The sequence below is a fragment of the Oncorhynchus masou genome, chromosome 31, assembly GCF_036934945.1.
Source record: "Oncorhynchus masou masou isolate Uvic2021 chromosome 31, UVic_Omas_1.1, whole genome shotgun sequence".
Taxonomy (NCBI): domain Eukaryota; kingdom Metazoa; phylum Chordata; class Actinopteri; order Salmoniformes; family Salmonidae; genus Oncorhynchus; species Oncorhynchus masou.
This window is the reverse complement of record NC_088242.1, coordinates 41,998,261-42,023,792: the sequence shown is the minus strand read 5'-3', so window position 1 is coordinate 42,023,792 and position 25,532 is coordinate 41,998,261. Positions and strand designations below refer to the sequence as shown.

The window sequence follows — 25,532 nt, the reverse complement described above, 5'->3', positions numbered from 1 at the left end:
AGCGAGAGGGAGAGGGAGGGAGGGAGGGGGTGATACGGTAAACATGGTTGTTTTGCTAGGGGTGCATCTTTCTTCAAAACAAATCGCTACAATGTAGCTGTTGGACGTAACATATATTTTCACTTTACAAAGAAACTTCAAAATGATCCGATTTTGACAGACGTGGATAGATACACGCTAACCACAGTGTATGACAGCACTTGTGCGGCTAACTCGAAGAAAACATGCTGCTCCACTTGTGATAACCGGCCTGACAGTGAATACCATTTACATCAGTCTGCATTGAACTATAAGGACGTTTTATGTTGCAATACATCGTTTGATTGAATGGATGTAGCAGGTTGAATATAGACAAGAAATGGTGCAGTCAACACGAACGTTGATAAATATCTATAAATGATTGTTGCTGTCAAACTGAAATAGCTATTCGTACTTGTTATGCTATGTGGATTGACCAATGTTTCATAAACGAAGCTAGTTAAAACCTGAAAACTGACATATAGGCCAACCATGTTATCAATCTTGTCATACTTGTTATCATGATAGCTGTCTCTATTTTGAGTTTAGGCTAGTGCATAACATGATATTTGTGTCGGCAATCCATTTACTCAGCTGTAGATTGTTCAGTTTCAATATAAGACGTCTATATTCATTAAGAAGTAAAACCTCACAAATCAGTGGAGGTAGTAGGTTTTGTCTGGGAAGGTGAAATATATCCCACAATTCTTAATTCAGGATTTATCCTGCCTTTAACTCAGACTGGAGTTATAGGTCTACATCTCAAAGTAGCATAGCAATCTTTTCCTAACCATTACTTGCCATTGTTATACAGACTTCCTTTTTTATTTGGGGACAATAATTCGTGAAATTCACCAAGATATAGAGCTAGTTATCAACATTGGTCACTATAAGTTGTAGTCAATAGTTAGAGCAGTATGAGTAAGGAAGTGTCACTAAGTCAGACAGCTCAATATGTTGGGCCATATCGAATGGAAAAAACTCTGGGAAAGGGCCAGACAGGTGAGTTCTGAATTGTTTGGCTCAAAGTGGCTCACTTGTAAATAATAATGTGTTTGTGTGTGTTTATCATGGGATGGAGGGCTGGATGACAGGTGGGTGGGTGAATAGATAGATGGATGTAATATACACTCACCGGCCCGTTTATTAGATACACCCATCTAGTACAGAGTTGGACCCCCTTTGCCTCCAGAACAGCCTGAATTCTTCTGGGAATGGATTATACAAGTCGGAAATGTTCCACAGGGAAGTTGGTCCATTCTGACCCGATGGCATCACACAGTTGCTGCAGATTGGACGGCGGTACACCACCGCCACCAGCCTGTACCGTTGACACCAGGCAAGATTGGTCCATGGACTCATGCTGCTTACATCAAAATCCTGACTCTTCCCTCAGCATGATGCAACATAAACTGGGATTCCTCCTCCATTGTTCAGTGTTGGTGATGGGGTGCCCACTGGAGCTGTTGCTTCTTGTTTTTAGCTGATAGGAGTGGAACCCGGGGTGGTCGTCTGCTGCAATAGCCCTTCCGGATTGACGAGTTGTGCATTCAGAGATGCTGTTCTGCACACCACTGTTGTTCTGAGACATTATTTGTCTGTTTGTGGCAAGCCTGTTAACTTGCACGATTCTTGTAATTCTCCTTTGACACCTCTCATCAACAAGTTGTTTTCACCCACAGGACTGCCGCTGACTGGATGTCTTTTTTTCTTCTTCGACATTCTCCGTAAACCCTAGACACTGTCATGCGTGAAAAGCCCAGGAGGGCGGCCGTTTCTGAGATACTGGACCCGGCAAGCCTAGCAACAACGATCATACCGCACTCAGTCACTTAGGTCACTCGTTTTTCTCATTCTAACTCATTCTAGTCGAACAGTAACTGAATGCCTCGATTCCTGTCTGCCTGCTTTATATAGCAAGCCACTGCCACGTAACTTACTGTCTGTAGGTACGATCCATTTTTGTGAATGGGGTGGTGTATCTAATAATCTGGCCGGTGACTGTATATATTTTGTGACTGTGTTATGAATGCATAATACTTAAATTAAAAGGGTGAACATGTGACTCTCTCAGGCTTGGTGAAGCTTGGAGTTCACTGCATTACAGGACAGAAGGTGGCCATCAAAATAGTCAACAGGGAGAAGCTGTCAGAGTCAGTTCTGATGAAGGTAAGACGTTGATGATGATGATGATGATGATGATAATAATAATGATGAAAATAAGGATATCCCAGTATGATGCCTACTTTTCTAGACTGACAATTTCATGATTAACTGTCTGTTTGCAATAGTTACAATAGGCGATGTACATAGTAAAGACAATTTCCAATAGTAATGAAATGATATGCATACATTGGCTTTCTCACTCTGTAACAAGACACGTTTCATGAAGTATGCCCTAAGAGTGAACACTGGAATGTAAATTCCTCTCAAATTACAATTTGTATATCTTTCTCTTCCCCCTCTCTATTTATATTCTCCTCTCTTTCTATCCCCATCTCTTCTCTCTCTCCCTCTACCCCTCTCTTTCGATCCCCATCTCTTCTCTCTCTCCCTCTACCCCTCTCTTTCTATCCCCATCTCTTCTCTCTCTCCCTCTACCCCTCTCTTTCTCCCGCTCTGTCTAGGTGGAGAGGGAGATTGCCATCCTGAAGCTGATTGAGCATCCGCATGTGTTGAAGCTGCATGACGTTTACGAGAATAACAAATATCTGTGAGTTCATTCATTGTACGTTCAGGAGCGACCCTCTGTTCTGCCTGTACCCTATAGCTATAGACCCATGGGTGTGATGTGTAAATATTACTCAAAGGACTGTATTAATCCGCTATGTCTGTCTCTTGAAGTCTGTGTAGATTTCTGTTATCAAATCTCCTATTGACTTCAATGTATGTTCTATGCATAAATCCTGATTACACAGGCCTATCCTCAGGTTAGGATTCAACCCACTTGAAATGCTTGCTCAATTCCTCTCTCTCTCCCCAACCTTCACCCCTTTCATTGTATTTCTTCCGCTCACCCCTCTCTCTCCCCATTTATACCACCCATCACTATCTCTCTCTTTCTGTCTGTCCCTCTCTCTCTCTGTCTCTCTCTGTCTCTCTCTCTCTCTCTCTCTCTCTCTATCACCCATCTGTCCCTCTTTCTCTCTCTCTCTCTCTCTCTCTCTGTCTCTCTGTCTCTCTCTCTCTTCTCTCTCTCTCTTTTCTGTCTGTCCCTCCTCTCTCTCTCTGTCTCTCTCTCTCTCTCTCTCTCTCTCTCTCTCTCTCTCTCTCTCTCTCTCTCTCTCTCTCTCTCTCTCTCTCTCTCTCTCTCTCTCTCTCTCTCTCTCTCTCTCTCTCTCTCTCTCTCTCTCTCTCTCTCTCTCTCTCTCTCTCTCTCTCTCTGTAGGTACCTGGTGTTAGAGCATGTGTCAGGTGGGGAGTTATTTGACTATCTGGTGAAGAAAGGTAGGCTGACACCTAAAGAGGCCAGGAAGTTCTTCCGACAAATCATATCGGCCCTGGACTTCTGTCACAGTCATTCTATCTGGTAAACGACTATATTCATGTACAAAATTATTGTGAGTCTCTGAGGGGCCTGCGTGGTTGAGCAGTTAGAGCTGCTGACCCTGCCACACATTATGCCAGAGTTGGCGTGGTTTCGAATCTGGCCAACTGCTCTTTGACTCATCCACCCCCTACCTTCTTTCCTGTCTTTCCTCTACGATCCTATCTTTTCAATAAATGCACAACAAACCTTAAACAGTTGGGACTGCCCACTTTAACAATTTGTATCAGTTTTTTCTTCTTTCAAGTAAATTAGCGGCACCTGATTGAGCTTGCCTGGTGCAATGGGACCACTGGAAATGCAATCTCCGGCCATATAACACGACAGGCAGGCTCAATCAAATGGTCTGGTGGGGTCTAAATGTCTTTATGCTTCCTTAATTATTAAGTAATTATATTCTATACATACAGTGCTTACATCAGTTGATCATTCAATATCTCACGAATAAAGTCATTATATTCTAATGTATTCTATCCTGCTCTTCTCTAATCTACTTTATTCACTCCATCCTACAGTCATAGAGACCTGAAGCCGGAGAACCTGCTCCTGGATGAGAAGAACAACATCCGCATCGCAGACTTCGGCATGGCCTCCCTACAGGTGGGGGACAGCCTGCTGGAGACCAGCTGTGGGTGAGTATGCTGTGTGTGCATGCGTGTGTGGGTCTTATGTGCTGGTAAATGCTTACATCTTCTCAATGCCTCATTTCTAACCATTTCAGATCCCCACACTATGCCTGTCCAGAAGTGATCCGGGTAAGTTCCTGATCATCTTCCCTTTTCATAATTCTAAGTGGCTAAGATCATTTAACCAAGTGAGATAGAAATGTAATGATTGGCAAGACATAAGAAATGTAAGTATTTGAGTTTGCTATTACCAACAATGTGTAAGTTGGGAAAGATGCATGTTGGATAGTTAACCGTTGTTGCATAGTTGACATTTTGATCTCACATTTTGATTTCTCTTTCTCTCTCTCTCTGATCTCTCCATCTGTCTCTCTTAGGGAGAAAAGTATGATGGTCGCAGGGCAGATGTGTGGAGCTGTGGAGTCATCCTTTTTGCTCTGCTGGTGGTGAGAAAGTATCTTCTGATATTTTTTGCCTTAACACCTACCCTAACATCTACCCAATTCTTTCAGATCTACAGGAGGGCCTTGGGTGGAGGTGCTAGGGGTCAATTTGGAATTTAGTATTCATGGAGTTGGGTTATAACCTTGTGACCCAACATTACTGCTTGCTTTCCTTGACACAGATTAAGCCTAGTCCTAGACATGTTCAATGGAGATTTGCCATTGAAGCTGCTTCTTAGTCCAGGACTAGGCTTAATCTGTACGGAAAACCATCCCTACGTGTTCGTAAGTGTAGTCCTGCCTAATATTCTTTGTAACAGGGCTTTTTTAACAGTAACATTCTCTTCTCTGTAGGGCGCCCTACCATTTGACCATGACAACCTGCGTCAGCTCCTTGAGAAGGTGAAGAGCGGGGTGTTTCACATGCCTCACTTCATCCCACCAGACTGCCAGGCACTGCTCAAAGGCATGATCGAGGTTGACCCCGACAAGAGACTTAAGGTACAAGAGAGGGGGATAGGGAGGCAGAGGGGAGGGAGCAGTCAACCCTGACAATTGTTTTATTTATTTTACCTTTATTTAACTAGGCAAGTCAGTTAAGAACAAATTCTTATTTACAATGACAGTCTAGGAACAGTGGGTTAACTATCTTGTTCAGGGGCAGAAAGACAGATTTTCACCTTGTCAGCTCAGGGATTCAATCTTGCAACTTTTAGTTACTGGCCCAACGCTCTAACCACTTGACTACCTGCCATCCCAAGATAAGAGACAGGGCGGGTCGGGGTAGGGCAGGGGGAGCCATTTGGGGGTGAATAGGGTGCCATTTGGGGCACACTAAATAAGATTTAGATGCCCAAAATGTATGCAAAACTGATGAGGATGTATTTTCCAATTGCAAAAGTCAGGCCTAGCAGGAATTGTTTACACCTTGTGCTAGCGGCCATCTGTGTGTGAACAGACTGGCCTAATTTCTCCATCTTCCCTCTCGCCCTTCCAGCTAGAGGCCGTCCAGAAGCACTCCTGGTATCAGTAAGCATAGATCAGTTCTGTCTGCCTTTGAATTATATTGAGAATTTGAAGTAGATGTCAAACATTGTGTATTGTGCCCAGTTTTGGGTCACTAACATGGGGGTATTGTGTGTGTGCGCATGTATCTGTTTGTTTGTTTGTTTGTCTGTCTGCGTGTTTGTTTGTCTCAGGTCGGGTCGTAACGAGCCATGTCCCGAGCAGCCCCCTCCCAGACATGTGTGTATGGGGCGCATCCTGTGTTTGACCGAGCTGGACCCGGACGTGCTGGACAGCATGCACTCTCTGGGCTGCTTTAGAGACAGCGGGAAACTCACGTGCAACCTGCAGTGTGAAGAGTAAGTGTGTGTCTGTTCATCTGTGTGCCCAGGTTCTTCTCTCTAATTTCTAGTTTTCCCGTTGTTTTGTCTTGCTCAGAGGTCTGCAACCGCGGCTCCCTGGCTATTTATAGATTCCCCCCAAAAAACAAATACAAATGTAACATTTTTCACTCAGAAATGGATGGGTTTGGAAAGATTGGGACTATCTGAAATAGGCTACATTAAAATCTACAGGACAATACATGTTAAAACCCGATCTTTAAAAAAAACACAAAAAAACGCCTGTTCCATGTTAAGTTTCTGTTGCTGAAAGTTTGCAGACTAGGCCTGTCTGAATGGGCAGCAGCAGTGTGTGTCTGAATGGGCAGCAGCAGTGTGTGTCTGAATGGGCAGCAGCAGTGTGTGTCTGAATGGGCAGCAGCAGTGTGTGTCTGAATGGGAATCAGCAGTGTGTGTCTGAATGGGCAGCAGCAGTGTGTGTCTGAATGGGCAGCAGCAGTGTGTGTCTGAATGGGCAGCAGCAGTGTGTGTCTGAATGGGCAGCAGTAGTGTGTGTCTGAATGGGCAGCAGTAGTGTGTGTCTGAATGGGCAGCAGCAGTGTGTGTCTGAATGGGCAGCAGTAGTGTGTGTCTGAATGGGCAGCAGCAGTGTGTGTCTGAATGGGCAGCAGCAGTGTGTGTCTGAATGGGCAGCAGCAGTGTGTGTCTGAATGGGCAGCAGCAGTGTGTGTCTGAATGGGCAGCAGCAGTGTGTGTCTGAGTGGGCAGCAGCAGTGTGTGTCTGAATGGGAATCAGCAGTGTGTGTCTGAATGGGCAGCAGCAGTGTGTGTCTCATTTATAAAAGTAAAGTAAAGAAACAAACAACACTTAAAGCAGTAAAATAAATATTGATTAAAATCAAACCTTCTGTTTCATTATAACACTTGTGTATCTGTGTGTGTATTTCAATTATTCACTGGAGGTTTTTAAATCAAAACTAGTATCACCAGGAGTATCACACCTGAGGCATATTTACTGTACTGATGCGATGCTCACTGCAACTACACCAGACAGCTGCTGTGGCCGCTGCTCTGGGACACTGAATGTCAGATTTGAGCCGACTTCTATCCGTGGTGCTGAATATCAGATATATTGTGCTTGAAAGGGGCACTAGTTTCTTGTGCAACTCCCTTTTTTTGTCTTCTTTCTCCTTGTTTGTAACCAGTCTCGCGTCTTGCTGCCTTACTCCACTTTATATTTATTTAAATTTTACCCCCTTTTCTCCCCAATTTTGTGGTATCCAATTGTTAGTAGCTACTATCTTGTCTCATTGCTACAACTCCCGTACGGGCTCGGGAGAGACGAAGGTCGAAAGCCATGTGTCCTCCGAAACACAACCCAACTAAGCCGCACTGCTTCTTAACACAGCGCGCATCCAACCCGGAAGCCAGCCGCACCAATGTGTCGGAGGAAACACTGTGCACCTGGTGACCTGGTTAGTGTGCACTGCAGCCGGCCCGCCACAGGAGTCACTAAAGCGATGGGACAAGGATATCCCTACCGGCCAAACCCTCCCTAACCCGGACGACGCTATGCCAATTGTGTGTCGCCCCACGGACCTCCCGGTCGCGGCCGGCTGGGACAAAGCTTGGGCGTGAACCGCGATGCAGTGCCCTAGACCACTGCGCCACCCGGGAGGCCTTACTCCACATTTTAATCCTGAATTGAAATCTGTGCAAATTTCTACACACATTCTTCCTTTGACTCAGTATTAAAATCAATTAATTTCTGGGTAACAATTAAGTACCTTACTGTAAATGGTTAAAAAAAAGAAACAAAAATAGCTTATGCGAAGCGCAATATCTCAAGCAAGAATTTTGCTATGACTTTCTGGGAGTGGTCTGAGTGGGGAGGGAAAACTAGCTGTTATTGGCAGAGCGGTTTGGAACTCTTTCTTATTGGTCTATTAACTCATTTAACAAATTCCATCCCACCAAAACAGGCAGAAATTTCAGGTGCTCTTTTCAAACAGCACTTACACTAAAAGGGCATTATCATTTTCACAAATTCACAGTATTATTCCAACTTCGTAGTGTGGAAATGTATATAAAAAATAGGAAAATCACTTTGTTGACTGCAATGGGCCTTTAATGTATGATTTTTGAGAACATTCCACTGCATATCTCAAGATAGGACTTCATTTTCTTTGAGCACTTCCCAAATCCCCTCCCCCTCTCCCTCCCTCCCCCAGAGACAACCAGGAGAAGATGATCTACTATCTCCTGTTGGACAGGAAAGAGCGTTACCCCAGTTACGAGGATGAAGATCTGCCGCCCCGAAATGACGTAGGTGAGTCCCTAGGTGGCAGGAGCGAGCCACTGACCACACTGACACTCTCCACCCCTGTCTGGTCTACTGTCTTCCTCCTGCCCCGTCTCTGTGTCTGGGCATGTACCGCTCTCCTGCTTCTCCACTGACATGTGTGCCATGCACACTACCCGGACCCACTTTTTAAACTGCTCAATTTGGTGTCTGACAGTGTGGGGGGGTGCATGTATGGGCTGTCTGTGTGTGTATAGGGATATTTTTTGTATTTATGAGAGGGTTACTATTAGAGGTCGACCGATTGTGAGTTTTCAACGCCGATACCGATTTAATCGGACAATTTGTATTTATTAATTTGTAATAATGACAATGACAACAATACTGAATGGACACTTATTTTAACTTAATATAATACATCAATAAAATCTATTTAGTCTCAAATAAATAATGAAACATGTTCAATTTGGTTTAAATAATGCAAAAACACAGTGTTGGAGAAGAAAGTAAAAGTGCAATATGTGCCATGTAAAAAGCTAACATTTAAGTTCCTTGCTCAGAACATGAGAACATATGAAAGCTGGTGGTTCCTTTTAACACGAGTCTTCAATATTCCCAGGTAAGAAGTTTTAGGTTGTAGTTATTATAAGACAATTTCTCTCTTATACCATTTGTATTTCATATACCTTTGACTACGGATGTTCTAATAGGTACTTTAGTATTGCCAGCCTAATCTCGGGAGTCGATAGGCTTGAAGTCATAAACAGTGCAATGCTTGAAGCACAGCGAAGAGCTGCTGGCAAACGCAGAAAAGTGCTGTTTGAATGAATGCTTACGAGCTTGTAGCTGCCTACCACCGCTCAGTCAGACTGCTCTATCAAATCATAGACTTAATTATAATATAATAACGTACAGAAATACGAGCCTTAGGTCATTAATATGGTCAAATCTGGAAACTATCATTTTGAAAACAAAACGTTTATTATTTCAGTGAAATACAGAACCGTTTCCATATTTTATCTAACGGGTGCATCCATAAGTCTAAATATTGCTGTTACATAGCACAACCTTCAATGTTATGTCATAATTATGTCAAATTCTGGCAAATTAATTACGGTCTTTGTTAGGGAAGAAATGGTCTTCACACAGTTCGCAACGAGCAAGGCGGCCCAAACTGCTGCATATACCCTGACTCTGCTTGCACAGAACGCAAGAGAAGTGACACAATTTCCCTAGTTAAAAGAAATTCATGTTAGCAGGCAATATTAACTAAATATGCTGGTTTGAAAATATATACTTGTGTATTGATTTTAAGAAAGGCATTGATGTTTATGGTTAGGTACACATTGGTGCTCCAAAAGTGCTTTTTTTCCCACGAATGAGCTTATTAAATCACCCGTTTGGAGAAGTAGGCTGTGATTCAATGATAAATTAACCGCATCGATTATGTGCAACGCAGGACAAGCTAGATAAACTAGTAATATCATCAACCATGTGTAGTTAACTAGTGATTATGTTAAGATTGATTGTTTTTATAAGATAAGTTTAATGCTAGCTAGCACCTTACCTTGGCTCCTTGCTGCACTCGCATAACAGTCAGTCTGCCACGCAGTCTGCCACGCAGTCTCCTCGTGGAGTGCAGTGTAATTGACCATAATTGGTGTCCAAACATGCCGATTACCGATTGTTATGAAAACTTGATGTCAGCCCTAATTAATCGGCCATTCTGATTAATCTGTCAACCTCTAGTTACAATGTACAGCCAGATAAAAAATGTTTGCCACTGTTGATAAAGATGAGCAAAAATACTGTATAAAACAGAGCTGCTGGAAAATGTGTGGCAACACAGCATTTGCCCCAGTACTTTTCAATCTGCCACACCACTTTCAAAGCAGCAGCACCGAACGTGTTTACCAGACATATTAATTAGTTCACGTCATAGAAAAATGTAGAAAAAACGTTTTACAACATGATAGAAAGCAGCCGTTTCTTGTTGGACAAGTTGACCTGGTGCCCCCAATTTCATCCCGTTTGCCTCTGTTTTATCTAGTGAGTACAAACCTGTTCCTGAGATTTCATGCAACCTCCAAACTCACAGCTACAAGTGGATTAGCTTGTCAGTCACAGTGGTCTACTAGCTGCAGCCTACAGAGCTTCATCAACCGCGCCTCTCAACAACTAGGTTTGGTTGCACCAGCACCTTGTTGTTTGACTCTGCACTCTACACTTGGTTTCTTTCTTCGCTCACGCTCACGCTCCTCACCTGCCTGCTTGGTTGCCTGCCTCGTGAGAGAGCGAACACACATTTCCATGGGAAACAAGGTATGTGTTAATAAAATCAGTTTAGTCATTCTCTAAAACTAGCTAGAATGACCCAATATATAGCTAGCTAACAAAACTACTAATGTTAGCTTTAGTAGCCTAGCTAGATAGCTAACAGTATTTAGCTAGGTTAATGCTATAATGTAGCCAGCAGCTAACGTTCACATTTTAGACTCACTGAATAAATGTGTTTGGCGCAGGATAAAGAAGAATAAATGACTTATTGCTGCTATCCAAGGCCATACTGAAGTGTCTGAAAGGTTAGTCAGCGAGATGTCAGTCCAGTAATGTTGGAATTTTTTATTTTATTTCCACCTCTGGTGTTTGTGGCGCAAATTTCAGTCTTAAACGTAAAAAACCTACACATTCTGCCAAAAAGCAGTCTACACAAGACAATATGCACACATGTTTCCAACCATAACAGAATTGCAGAAAGAGAGAATTTATTGATGGTTACTACCATAACGTTCACAAATACAGACAGGCAGCCATCATGGTGTCAGTCTTTTTTGACTAGCTAGTGCATTAGTTACACTTACTGATATGAACTGGTAATGCAGGTTTGGTTAGAATAGATTGCAATAGAATGAATGACGTTCAATAAAATCTACTTAATGAAAAGGGGGTTATTATTTAATGAATATGTTGAAAGTAGTTGATTTAAGATTGACTATATGGATTTGACAGGAAATCATTTCCTGCAGTGCGCGCCAGGGAACCAACCTCTGGTGGGCCAGATGGAGACCAGGACAACAACACAAGTTTAGTGGTTTTATGACTTAGGCTACTCATGAAACATGTTTTGTTACAAACTCTACTGTGTGTATGTAAACCTGCCTTCTTACATAAAGCGTACATAATTAATAATTGCAGAAGAGTGCTGTAGTCAGACAAACAAATAATAGGTTTTATGACATACAATTAAAATACTTTTCAACATTGAAACCTGTCTATCTTTTACATTTTTCAAAATCCACTGCTTAATGTTGTGTGTATATAGAGTGAAATTTATATTTAAAGACATTGTAACCATTCTTTGCATAATGCTCAGCCCTGCTATAGTAGTTCACCAAACTATGTTGTTTGTTGAAGTTGTTGTCTCTAGCTCTTTTGATGTCAGATTCAGAATGAATAATAACAAAGTTTGTGGTAGTTTGAAAGGGTTTGACCCGCCGTAGCGTAGGAATTAAAATTAACTAACACGAAAACCACAAGCCCTATAGTCATAGCACAGATGAAAAGGAAAGCTGTCTATAATAATACTATTTTGTCATAGTCTATGAGTAGGACCCAGAGTTTTACCTGACCAGGTCATGAGATCAGTAAAAACTCCAGGCCCCAGAAAAGACACGTACGAATTTTACCACACCACATTTGAACCTGTGGTGCCACCTCTGGTATAAAATATATAATACAAATACTGAGCTATATTGTATGTTCAAAAAAATGGGAAAGTATTATTTTATGGGGTTACCTGGTGTGCGTGGCCGAAGAGCTTTATTTTCCTGTCATTTGACCATAGCACCGGTTCCAATCCAAATGCCAATGCTGTTTACATTTGTTGAAATGACATGAAAATAGAGCTGTTTGGCCATTCACACCCGTGGTTCATTTTGTATCGATAGAAAGATGCAGAAAAAGGGGCCTCCCGAGTGGTGTAGCGGTCTAAGGGCTTTAGGTGTCACTACAGACCCGGGTTCAATCCCAGGCTGTGTCACAACCGTCTGTTACCAGTAGTTCCATAGGGCGGCGCACAATTGGCATAGCGTTGTTAGTGGAGGGTTTGGCCGGGCCGGGGGTGAGGCCCCTCGAGCAACCCCCTGTGTCAGGCCGGGCTCCCCTTTAAGCTGTCGTCAGTTGAACAGTGTTTCCTCCAACACATTGATGCAGCTGGCTTCCATGTTAAGTGGGCGGGTGTTAAGGAGCGTGGTTTGGCTGGTCCTGTTTCAGAGGACGCATGACTCGACCTTTGCCTCTTCTGAGAACGTTGGTGAGTTGCAGCAATGAGACAAGAATGTAATTGAAAAATGGGGTGAAAAAAAATAGTAACCCCATACATTCCATTTGAGTAATATAGCATACACCCTTATCCAGAGCATCTTACAGTACTGAGTGGTTACATTTTCATACTGGTCTCCCGTGGGAATCAAACCCACAATCCTGGCGTGGCAAGCCCCATGCACTACCAACTGAGCCACACATGCCTACTGTTAAATATGGTGGTGGATCTTTGGGGCCCTTGTCAACGACGTCATTAACTTTACCCAGTACCAGGTCATTTTAGCCAAAAACCTGGTTGCCTCTGCCAGGAGGCTGAAACTTGGCCGCAAGTGGATCTTCCTGCAAGACAATAACCCCAAGCACACATCAAAGTCCACACTTCTTACATTTTTTTAATGAACCACAAAATCAACATATTGCAATGGCTATCTCTCCGGACTTGAATGCCATTGAAAACCTGTGGTTTGAATTGAAGAGGGCAATGCATAAGCAAAGATGAAGAATATCAAGGATCTGGAAGGATTCTGTATGGAGGAAAGGTCAAGGTTCCCTCACAATGTGTTCTCCAATCTCATAAAACATTTTAGAAAAGGCTCAGTGCCATTATCCTGTCAAGGTGTGCTATTGAAAACAATAATTTTGACCCCTATCTTTTTGGAGAAAAAAACATTTTTTTAACAGGTAATCTTTCTTTGAGCAATTATATTAGTATAAGTAATATACTTTTCCATTTTTTGGGGAGCATACAATATAGCACAGTATTGGTGTTATTTATTTTATACAGTCTTTTGCTCATCTTTATCAAGGGTGTCAAATTTGGACCTGACTGCACGTGGTATGATCCGATTTAAGGGGAAGTTGGGTTTGGTGTTACTGCATGCTGTGCTAACTCCACCCCGGTGTCCCTCAGCGGACCCCCCTCGTAAGCGTGTGGACTCTCCCATGCTGACACGTCACAGCCGCTGCCACCCGGAGAGGAAGAGCCTGGAGGTGTTGAGTGTGACCGAGCAGGGGTCTCCCACCCCACCACACAGGGCCCTGGACACGGCCGCAAACAGCCAGAGGTACTGGGGTCTCACACACACAGTCCAGAAACACACACAAAGACTGAACATGCTTACTCTACAAACAAACATTTTTCTAGCCACATAGAATACACAGAGTATAGATTATAATACATATACTAGTAAATAAGCCAACAGTGGACCTACTTAATGGTGTAATAATTACCTCTTCTTTACCTCTATGATGATGACATTTAACCTTATGACCACGTGACCCCTCTACAGGTCTCTCTCAGTCAGTGGGGCGTCCACCGGCCTTTCCTCCAGCCCTCTCAGCAGTCCCAGGGTAAGAGGCCTGTTGGCCAACACTTTTAACATCAACTCTGAAGTGATAAAGTATACAACGTTGACTCTGAACTGTCTTTTCATATGTATGTCAGTGTATTGTTTTGCAATGCTCAAAGATTCGGTTTTTATGGCTGATTGAAAATGCATTAACATTGCTTTAGCGTTCCTTCCCAAGATTGTCCATCTCACTCAAGCTTCTTGATCATTCAGAGCCATTTTACATGTAATAACACCACTCTTATTGGAATAATTCTAACTCATTGGGATTTTCTTTGTCATTTTTTCTTTTTCTGCTTCTCTACACCATACCTTCTACCATTTCCACCAACTTGATAGATGCACATTTTGTAGCGCATCAAGTAAGGTTAAACATGTTTGGTTTGCAGAATTAAAAAATATATATTTAGGCCTTCCTCTAGTTGGTCATCATTGGAAGTCGTTGTTGGTTTAAGCTTTTTGTTCAATTTGAGAAGTTGTGTTCCACTAACTGTGAAAATGTCAACATACTGGTTCAATTGTTTCTGTTCTGGATCAGCAAAAGCAGAAACACTGTTTTACCACAGTCATAGCATCACTACTGAAAGAGGAAGTTCACAGAACAGAGTCATAATGTATTGCTTATGCCATTTTGTAGTGTTTGTATTCCATACTGTTTCTGACATGGAGGGATTTTTGTGTACTGGGTTATCTAATATGATAGATTAAAATGATAAAAAAGTGAGGTTGGAATATAAATGGTTGAATTCGCAGTCTGAACTACTGATTTTTCAATTAGTTATACAAATAGCTCACACTGTCAGTGCAGTTTCTTCACCATCATACAAGAAGCACTCTTTTGTCATAACCCATAACACTCATTTCCATCCTTTTTCAATTTTTCCATTCCTCTCTCTTCTTTTCCAATCCTCCACCCCTCCCCTAGTCCTATCAGAGCCCCGTCTTCACGTTTAGCCAATCAGACGTCACCTCTGCCACCCCTCACACTAAGGACCCATCCAAACCAGGAAGGGCTACCACTGCTCGGCCGGCCCGAGCTCTCGACAAACCCAAAGCGTCGCAGAACCCTAAAACTCAGACCCTGCCCACCCCCACCAAGGGCGGCCGGCCCCACCTCCAACCCATCATGTCCGTCCCCATCCACAACTCACCTTCCTGCTCGCCCTCGCCCCTCCTCTCGTCCATCCCCTGCTTCTTCTTCCCCTCGCCCTCCATGCTCAAGTCGGTCACTAAGAGTTTTTACCCCAACTCTGCCCACTCTGTGTCGCAGGTTACTCCCCAGGGCTCTCCGCTGCCAACCCCCATGGGCACCCCCGTCCACCACCCCTCCTCCAACCCTCCCTCAAACTCCTCCTCCTCGTCCTCCTCCTTGCGGGTAGAGGGAGGTGGAGGGGTGGGCTCCCTGTCCCTGACTCCTCCCTCCAGCCCTGGAGGGGGCGGCATGGCAGCTAGCAGCTCCGCCCACTGGAGGACACGCCTCAACTCGTTCAAGAACAACCTGCTGGGCTCGCCCCGCTTCCACCGCCGCAAGATGCAGGGTGAGAGGTCACAAGGTTTCTTTAGGTGTTTCCCCTAAAGGAAGTTGCAGTTAGGGCTGTTGCGGTGACAGCATTACCGGCACACCGGCAGTCATGAGTCATGGCCGCAGTAAAATTCTACGTCACGGTAAATCTCCTCTTATGCACTCTGGACATGCATTAGTAATACCCTACTCGCTAATAATCATCAGGTCGCTAATGGACTGGTACTCAGGGCTCTAACCAATCTGACATCAATGCAAAAGCAATCGAAAATAACAAACACTTACCATAAAACAGCATGTGCTTTTAAAACTCACTTACCTCACTGTTTTTGATCAATTTGTAGATAGAAGTTCAAGAAATTGAAATGGTCGCTGTGGATGTTGTTTCAAAGCCTAACACAACAAAATGGACAGCGCTTTGTAAGGTTATGATGAATTCAAAACACCCTAATGCATATTACAACTTATGCATAAGCATAGGCCTATATAAGAGCCCAAGCCTGAAAAAAACACCCCTAAACTAAAATAATGATTGTGCAGTTATACAATACATAGCCTACCGCATATTACACATGTCAGAAAAAGATAGTGTCTTTGGTACATCATTGGTACAGTGCCTTGCAAAAGTATTCATCCCCTTTGGTTTTTATTTTATTTTGTTGCATTACAACCTGTAATTTAAATGGATTTTTATTTGGATTTCATGTAATGGACATACTTACAATAGTCCAAATTGTTGAAGGGAAATTTTAAAAATAACTTGTTTAAAAAAATAAAAAAATAAACGGAACAGGGGTGCGTGCATGCTGTTGAAGTTGGAAGTTTACATACACATAGGTTGGTGTCATTAAAACTCGTTTTTCAACCACTCCACCAATTTCTTGTTAACAAACTATACTTTGGCAAGTCGGTTAGGACATCTACTTTGTGCATGACACAAGTCATTTTTCCAACAGTTGTTTACAGACAGATTATTTCACTTATAATTCACGGTATCACAATTCCAGTGGGTCAGAAGTTTACATACACTAAATTGACTGTGCCTTTAAACAGCTTGGAAAATGGGAAATTCCAGAAAATTATATCATGGCTTCAGACGCTTCTGATAGGCTAATCATTTGAGTCAATTGGTGTACCTGTGGATGTATTTCAAGGCCTACCTTCAAACTCAGTGGCTCTTTGCTTGAGATAATGGGAAATTCAAAAGAAATCAGCCAAGACGGTAGACCTCCACAAGTCTGGTCCATCCTTGGGAGCAATTTCCAAACGCCTGCTACCACGTTCATCTGTACAAACAATGTCATACCGCTCAGGAAGGAGAAGTGTTCTGTCTCCTAGAGATGAATGTACTTTGGTGCGAAAAGTGCAAATCAATCCCAGAACATCATCAAAGGATCTTGTGAAGATGCTGGAGGAAACAGGTACAAAAGTATCTATATCCACAGTAAAACGAGTCCTATATTGACATAGCCTGAAAGGCCGCTCAGCAAGGAGGAAGACACTGCTCCAAAACTGCCATAAAAAAACAGAATGAGGTTTGCAACTGCACATGGGGACAAAGATCGTACTTTTTGGAGAAATGTCCTCTGGTCTGATGAAACAAAAATAGAACTGTTTGGCTATAATGACCATTGTTATGTTTGGAGGAAAAAAGGGGGAGGCTTGCAAGCCAAAGAACACCATCCCAACCGTGAAGGACGGGGGTGGAAGCATCATGTTGTGGGGGTGCTTTGCTGTAGGAGGGACTGGTGCACTTCACAAAATAGGATGAAAATTAGGTGGATATATTGAAGCAATATCTCAAGACATCAGTCAGGAAGTTAAAGCTTGGTTGCAGATGGGTCTTCCAAATGGACAATGACCCCAAGCATACTTCCAAAGTTGTGGCAAAATGGCTTAAGGACAACAAAGTCAAGTTATTGGAGTGGCCAACACAAAGCCCTGACCTCAATCCTATAGAAAATTTGTAGGCAGACCTGAAAAAGCATGTGCGAGCAAGGAAGCCTACAAATCTGACTCAGTTACACCAGCTCTGTCAGGAGGAATGGGCCAAAATTCACCCAACTTTATTGAGGGAAGGTTGTGGAAGGCTACCCAAAACGTTTGACCCAAGTTAAACAATTTAAAGGCAACTCTACCAAATATTAATTGAGTGTTTGTAGACTTCTCACTCACTGGGAATGTGATGAAAGAAATAAAAGCTGAAATAAATCTGACTTCGTTTTTTGTGAGCTCAACACGCCAATCATTCACGAGAGAAATTGGGCACGTTCCACAGCTAAGGCAAAGCAACGCAAAAACGAATGGTTGTGTGCAACGTTATCGACTGTGTCATCGACAGACAAATTGTTATAACATATGATGTGATTAGCTAATACGTAAAATACCTATCCAGGCTTTGTAAGATCTGTCAGGCATCAGCAACATATCATCATGGAAATGCCCCAATTAAGTCAAGAACGATGTGGGACACTGGGCTGAAGGCAGTTGTACTTTTCATTATTCAACCTAGTTCAGCGCAGAAAAATGGTAATTAACTACAGTGACCCTAGTCCGCTGCGCCTGTTCTTCCCTGCTTGGACAGAGACAGATAGCCTACACAGAACACATGAGAGCGGTGTGTACACAATACAACAACAAAGAGGGATAGAGACCACTACCCCATTGATAGTTGTAGTAGTTGGTAATTAGTAGTCTTGAATGTATATGCCTATGTACTTTGAAGACCAAGTACAATGATTCTGCAGACATCTCTGCAGAATACATAGGCTTCTAGCCAGCTAGCCAGCTAGCTACTAGCCTAGCAAAATAGGATGACAAAGACACTACAGTATGGGGAGCACAGAGATAAAGTTAGATGGTTGTCTGGCTGGCTGCTATTGTCTACCCATTGTGGACCTGATAATTAATGTTGTCATTGTTTTGGCAATTGAAGGTTCACTATTTGGAGCTTTGGAATTTCCATTAAAAAGCTCTAAAATCATTTCATAATGTATTTCATGTTTTTTTTAATTATTGAATGTGATGTTTTTTAATAGCCGAACAGAAACCTAACCGACCGCAAAAAGCACTAATCGCTCAGCACTAATAGCAATAGTTAACATTTAATACAATTGAAATTGAGCAAATTAGCATACATTACTAAATGCACGTCCTGTCAACCCCATAAATCAAATCAACTATTGACCTGTTTTTTTCAGTGCCCACATCAGAGGATATGTCAAGGCTGACCCCTGAGTCCAGCCCTGAGTAAGTCACAGACACACACTTATGAACATGCCTCTTAGATGCCCTAGGCCGAGGACTGACTAATTTTACCTCGCTATAACTATGAGTTTGTGTGTCCATTTCTAACCCTGTGTGAGTGTGTGTGTGTGTCTCTCTCTCTCTCTGTCTCTCTCTGTCTCTGTCTCTCTGTCTCTGTGTGTGTCAGGCTGGCTAAGAAGTCATGGTTTGGGAACTTCGTCAGCCTGGAGAAGGAGGAGCAGATCTTTGTGGTGATCAGAGACAAGCCGCTGAGCTCTGTGAAAGCAGACATCGTCCATGCCTTCCTCTCTGTAAGTATCTGGTTCCACTTTGAACATCTTCAATTAGTCATGTTTTTTATTGAATTTTTATTGAACCTTTATTTAACTATGCAAGTCAGTTAACCTCTCTTGGGTAGCGGGCAGTATTTTCACATCCGGATGAGAAGCATTCCCAAAGTAAACTGCCTGTTACTCAGGCCCAGAAGCTAGGATATGCATATAATTGGTAGATTTGGATAGAGAACGCTCTAAGAACACTGGTTTCCTAAACTGCTAAAATAATGTCTGTGAGTATAACAGAACTGATATGGCAGGCGAAACCCCGAGGACAAACCATCCCAAAAAAAGACAAATTCAGCCTTCCACTATTTTCAATGGCTGTCACAGCAAACTGAACTTCTGCAACGCTTACCACTATCTGGTGAGAATCGGGGAGGGAGATGAATGGTGGTCACTATGACTATTTAGTCATGCCCTTATTATCGAACTCACCTGCCGTCTTTCAACAATTGGTCAATGACACTCTTAGCGATATGTTGAATCGGTTAATATTTGTTTACCTCGACGACATCCTGATCTTCTCCAAAACTCTTCTGGAACACATACTGCATGTCCGCTAAGCCCTGAGACACCTCCTGCAGAGCCAACTATTTGGTCCAACCTGTCAGTATACTTTATCACAGGGTTACCTCCATCCCAAGGGCATACCACTATCCTGGTGGTCATTGATTGGTTCTCCAAAGCAGCCCATTTCATTGCCTTTACTCAAGTTGCCCTCGTTGAAGGAGACGCTGATCTCATGATTACATCTCATGATGTCTTTCGACTACAAGGACTTCCACAGGACATGTCTTGGATCGTGGGCCCCAGTTCATCGCACGGAATTGGAAAGCCTTCTGCTCCCTGTTGGGTGTGTCTGTGAGTCTCTCCTTGGGAATCCACCCACAGTCGAATGGGAAAACAGATCGGGCCAACTAGGAGCTGGAGAAGTTCCTCTGCTGTTTCTTCTCCACCCAGGTCAGCAACCGGAGCAAGTTCCTTGTCCTGGGCAGGGTGTGCTCATAACACACTGCCGAAATCGTCCACTGGAATGTCGTCATTCGAGGTCCCCCTCCCGTTTCCTGAACAACTGGCCGAAGTGGGGGTGCCATCAGCCGAGGCGTTCATTCGATGATGTTGTCGCACCTGGATCAGAGCACGATCCTCCTTGATCCGCTCCTCTGCCTGACACCAACACCAGGCAAACCGGCACTGAAGGCCTCTTCGGGCTCCTCTGACGGATCAACGGGTGTGGCTGTCCACCTGTGATCTTCCCTTAAAGGTGGACTGGCAGAAGCTTGCTCCACACTGCATAGAACCATTCAAGATCCCGAGTCGCATCAACCTATTGTCTCCAGCTTCCCAGGTCTATGAAGGTCTGTCCATCCTTCCATGTCTCCCGTCTCAAGTTGTTAAGGACCAGTCCCTTCACTCCCCCCACCCCTGCCCCTTCAGCCCTTCGACTTGTTGATGGTTGCCCAGCCTAAACTGTCTGGAGTCTGTTGGAGGCTCGTCGGGTCCAAGTCATCCTGCACTACCTGGTGGACTGCGAGGGCTATGGCCCTGAGGAGCGGGCATGGTTGCCTGCCCGTGACATCCTGGATCCGGGACTTGTTCGGGACTTCAACCAACTATGTGGGAGCCGTCATGGCTCTGCGGCTGGAGACGCTCCTAGAAGGGGGTGTACGGCAGAGACCGTCCTAGAGACATTAACGACACTCAGGTGTGTCCAATTTACTCATTATGATTTCCCTGTTAGAGGTTTGTTTTCTGTTGTCCTTTGCAGAAGCTTGAATTGTTTACCGTGTGTGTAAGTTTGTTTCCTGAGTGAGTTTGAGGCTTAGTGTTTGTTGCTTTTTCCAGTGTACTGTGATCCTGCGGCTACTGTTTATCAGTAAAGTATTTATGTTTATCCTTAACCACTGATTCCTCGTCTGGTCTCTTCTCTGCAGCTGGGTCCAATCTCACCACGTCACACCGTCACACTGTCATTAATCTTCAGTCCGAGTAATATGTTTTTAAAGTGCTAGTAATTTTTCTTGTGAACCTTTATATTTTCATTGCAATCTGTTTTAATGACAAACATTTCTTGCTCTCTACTACCCCATCTCACACGGACTCTGTTTCTGTCTCTCCCCCTAACACAATCTTCCCCTTGGTCTCTTACTTTCTCTACCCGTCTCTCCTTTTCTTTCTTTCCATTACCCTACGCATCCTCTCTCTCCCCCTACCCCCCCTCGTCAGATCCCCTCCCTCAGCCACAGCGTCATCTGCCAGACCAGCTTCAGGGCGGAGTACAAGACTTCCTGCGGCCCCTCTGTCTTCCAGAAGCCTGTTAAGTTCCAGGTTGACATTGCCTTCTCCGAGGGAGAGAGAGAGCGGGATAGGGAGAAAACCGAGAGGGAAGGCAAGAGAGAGACAGGCATCTACAGTGTGACATTCACCCTCATATCAGGCAAGTGGAACTTGGAATAGAAAGTATAAGTGTTCATTCTAGTGCTGTTCGTTGGTGATATGGTGGCTTGAATTGGTACAGTTCCAATATTAATGAAAAAGTAGGGCAGGTTTGTTCTGGTGGAAGGGTGTGTGTGTGTGTGTGTTTGTGCACACACGCGGTGCAGGTGTGTGTCTCATGTGCTGGTAAAAGCTTGCATCTTCTCAATGTCTTTGTGTGTGTGTGTGTTTTCGCAGGTCCTAGTCGCAGGTTCAAACGAGTGGTGGAGACCATTCAGGCCCAGCTTCACAGCTCCCATGATCAGCCCGTGGGGGTCTCTGGTGAGTCATACACATTCTCTTCTACTCACACACACCAACCTCCTCACATTCGGTTAGACTTTCTCATAACTGAAATTAATAATCTATCATTTGCTTTATAAATTATTGTAATTGTTATAAATGTTTGTATATGTTTACAAATAATGAAATGCTAATTTATTAATAGTATGCACACTATGTATTGATAACGTATTCATTATTCATGAAAATGATTTATTATTATTTCCCCACATTCTTACACCACACTGGTTTCACCTACATGAATGGAGTCACTTTCCTCCAAGGTTCCCCAACTGGGGGCCTGTGGACTGAATTTGGTCCACGGGGGGTTTATTTGACACCTCAAGTTTTTGGGTTTTATTACAGGTACTATTTAATGAAACTGCCAGTTGAGGACTCGTGAGGCGTCTGTTTCTCAAACTAGACACTAATGTACTTGTCCTCTTGCTCAGATGTGCACCAGGGTCTTCCACTCCTCTATCTATTCTGGTTAGAGACAGTTTGCGCTGTTCTGTGAAGGGAGTAGTACACAGTGATGTACGAGATCTTCAGTTTCTTGGCAATTTCTCGCATGGAATAGCCTTCATTTCTCAGAACAAGAATAGATTGACACGTTTCAGAAGAAGTGCTTTGTTTCTGGCCATTTTGAGCCTGTAATCAAACCCACAAATGCTGATGCTCCAGATACTCAACTAGTCTAAAGAAGGCCCGTTTTATTGCTCCTTTAATCAGGACAACTATTTTCAAATGTGCTAACATAATTGCAAAAGGGTTTTTCTAATGATCAATTAGCCTTTTAAAATTATAAACTTGGATTAGCTAACACACCATGCCATTGGAACACAGGTGTGATTGTTGCTGATAATGGGCCTCTGTATGCCTATGTAGATATTTCATGAACAATATGCCATTTCCAGCTACAAAAGTCATTTACAACATTAGCAATGTCTACACTGTATTTCTGATCAATTTCATGTTATTTGAATGGACAAAAAAATGTTTTTCTTTCAAAAACAAGGACAATTGTAAGTGACCCCAAACTTTTGAATGGTAGTGTGTGATACGTATATATCAGCAAAAAAAGAAACGTCTTTTTCAGGACCCTGTCTTTCAAAGATAATTCGTGAAAATCCAAATAACTTCACAGATCTTCATTGTGAAGGGTTTAAACGCTGTTTCCCATGCTTGTTCAATGAACCATAAACATTTAATGAACATGCACCTGTGGAACGGTCGTTAAGACACTAACAGCTTACAGACGGTATGGCAATTAAGGTCACAGTTATGAAATCTTAGGACACTTAAGAGGCCTTCCTACTGACTCTGAAAAACACCAAAAGAAAGATGCCCAGTGTCCCTCTAATTATATATATTTTTTTAATAATTTGTAAAATACTGTAAAAACACCAGGAAATCAGCGCCAAATTATTTTAATTATAGAAATTTGTTCCCAAGTATTCTGACGCATAGAGAGAAACGTGATCGTATACTAATTTAAGCAAGGTTTGAAATTATTATGTTTTAGTCATATTGGGCTTCTTGCGGTCAATTTGCAGTCTACAAATTATTTGTAATTATATTCCGGCATACCGACCATCCTCTCAATATTTTTTTTTGTCATGTGGCTGAATCTATTTGACCCCCTACTCTCTCTTTCTCTCTCTCTCTACAGACCCCTTCCCAGACGAGAAGAACAATCGGCCCCACGGGACCCCCACTCGCCAGAACTCCCGACGCTCCGAGGGCGGAGGTGATCGGTGTGAGTGGGGCGAGAGAGGCGACGGAGGAGGCATCGGAGGCAGTGGAGGGGTCCTACAACGCAGAGGCTCTGGGAAGGAGAGGACCCAGCTACTGTCCTCCAATGGAACACAGTCCCAACCCTGAGAGAGAATGAGACCAGTTGGGTAGCAGGTGTCCAAACGCCATTGGGGGAAAAAAGAAGACAAATTGTCAAACAAAACCTCACACCCTCACAAACCATGATATATCTCCCATTCTGCCCCGAGAACATGTCTCAACAAGTTTTTTTAAGCCTGAACACATGCTGTCGTTTTTTCTGTGTTGAAATGTACATTCATTCACTGAATCAAGCAGGGATCCAATCCAGACCAGTAATACAACTTTTTTTTAAATGTCAAAAGGGATTCATGGATGAGCTAGACACATCAAAGGTCAAACTAGGAACTTTGCAGAAGCTCTAGTTTGCATGGCAGTTAGCAAGTCGTTGTGCAAAAATATGTTTAAAAGTGGCAATATGTAATTTTTAGCACGACCTGACCAAATTCACATAGAAATGTGAGTTATACTGTAGATCTATCATTCTTCTTGGAAGCAAGTCTAAGAAGCAGTAGATCTGTTCTGTGTGCAATTTCTATTCTTCCTGTTCTTAAGTTTTGATTTTTTGTTGTTGTGTCTTTTACTTTAGTTTTCTTTACTGTACACCAGCTTCAAGCAGCTGTTTAGATGGTAACATTATTCTCTACACGATACTAACTTATTTTGTCACAAACTGAAATTTGGCAAACTGTTAAGTGTTTTAGCAACCAGGAAATGGCAGAGTGATATCTGCATAGTGCAACTTCAATATAGATGATAAGATCTGCTAGCGTACCATGGATGGTCCCAGAAATCGAACCCACTATCCTGGCGTTACAAACGCCATACTATACCAACTGAGCTACAGAGGACCAAACCAATAACTCAAGCCAAAAGATAAGAACGCCTTGAATAATCTTGTGATGGTTCTCAAAAATAAAGAACTCCCCCCTCCCCTGTACCTTTACCGCTCAGCAGCAAAGGAAACCTGATGAATACCTTGATGTGCCCAACATTGAACATACATTTACTCAAAAGACAATGAAAGACGATGGAGACATGTAGAACCCTCTTGCTTATTATCACAGACCACCCATTCCAGAAGATAGAACCTGCTGCCAATTCAGTGAATGAGTTTGACAACACCTAAAGATCCTGCTTTAAAATTGAGAAATTATGTCCTTGAAAAAAAACTTTATCTTCTGTTGTCAAGAAATACAAATTAAGCTAAGTTGAATGTGAAGATATTTTTTTATTTAGGTTTAGTTAAGATGATTTATATATTGATTTCAGGGAAGTCGACACTCAGTGAAGATATAGGAGAGAAGAATGACATCGGGAAGAATTGACATCTTGGACATACAGTATCTGCTCCAGCATCTGAATGTGGAACCCAAGCCGATGGGAATTTAAAAGGTCAGAACGAAGTTGCCATTGATGTGTTTTGGAATTATTTTTGTATTTTCTTTTTTTCTCAGAGTCAAATACAATGTAACCAAGATTAATTCGTTGGAAACCTTTTGCTCTGAAGAAAAGTATTTTTGATTTGATGAGAAATATGAAAATATATTTTAAAAGACATGGGCAAACAGTTACATGGATTGGACCACGGTTTGTCCGTGACTCAATAAAAAGTGCATTCCTGACCTATGGATCGGACAGACTCCATTTGCTCTCTGAGCTCGTCTCATATTACCACAGTTCACATATTGAATCCAAATATAGATTTGAACATTTATTCATCGATGGACATTCTCAAAATGCTGACATATTACTCCTTGCTATCCAAGACTTAAAAAAGGCAAACAAGTGAGTCCCGTCATCACCAATGAACCAAGTGATATATCCTCTGCACCCAAGTCCACCTTACTATCTCCACTCAACAAGCATGATGATCATG

The 25,532-nt window shown here is 42.9% G+C and overlaps 1 protein-coding gene across 1 annotated transcript; it reads left to right on the top strand.

The window, feature by feature from the left end:
- Positions 1–42: 42 nt before the first annotated feature.
- Positions 43–25,278, top strand: LOC135523953 (serine/threonine-protein kinase BRSK2-like). Its single transcript, XM_064950990.1, has 19 exons — positions 43–1,020; positions 2,093–2,187; positions 2,646–2,731; positions 3,407–3,547; positions 4,081–4,197; positions 4,287–4,320; positions 4,569–4,637; positions 4,989–5,135; positions 5,632–5,663; positions 5,834–5,998; positions 8,212–8,309; positions 13,516–13,669; positions 13,895–13,955; positions 15,225–15,492; positions 18,677–18,725; positions 18,910–19,033; positions 21,287–21,497; positions 21,734–21,817; positions 23,490–25,278. The coding sequence occupies exons 1-19, from the start codon at positions 936–938 to the stop codon at positions 23,699–23,701; spliced, it is 2,232 nt and encodes a 743-aa protein (XP_064807062.1). The 5' UTR covers positions 43–935; the 3' UTR covers positions 23,702–25,278.
- The last annotated feature ends 254 nt before the right edge of the window (positions 25,279–25,532 follow it).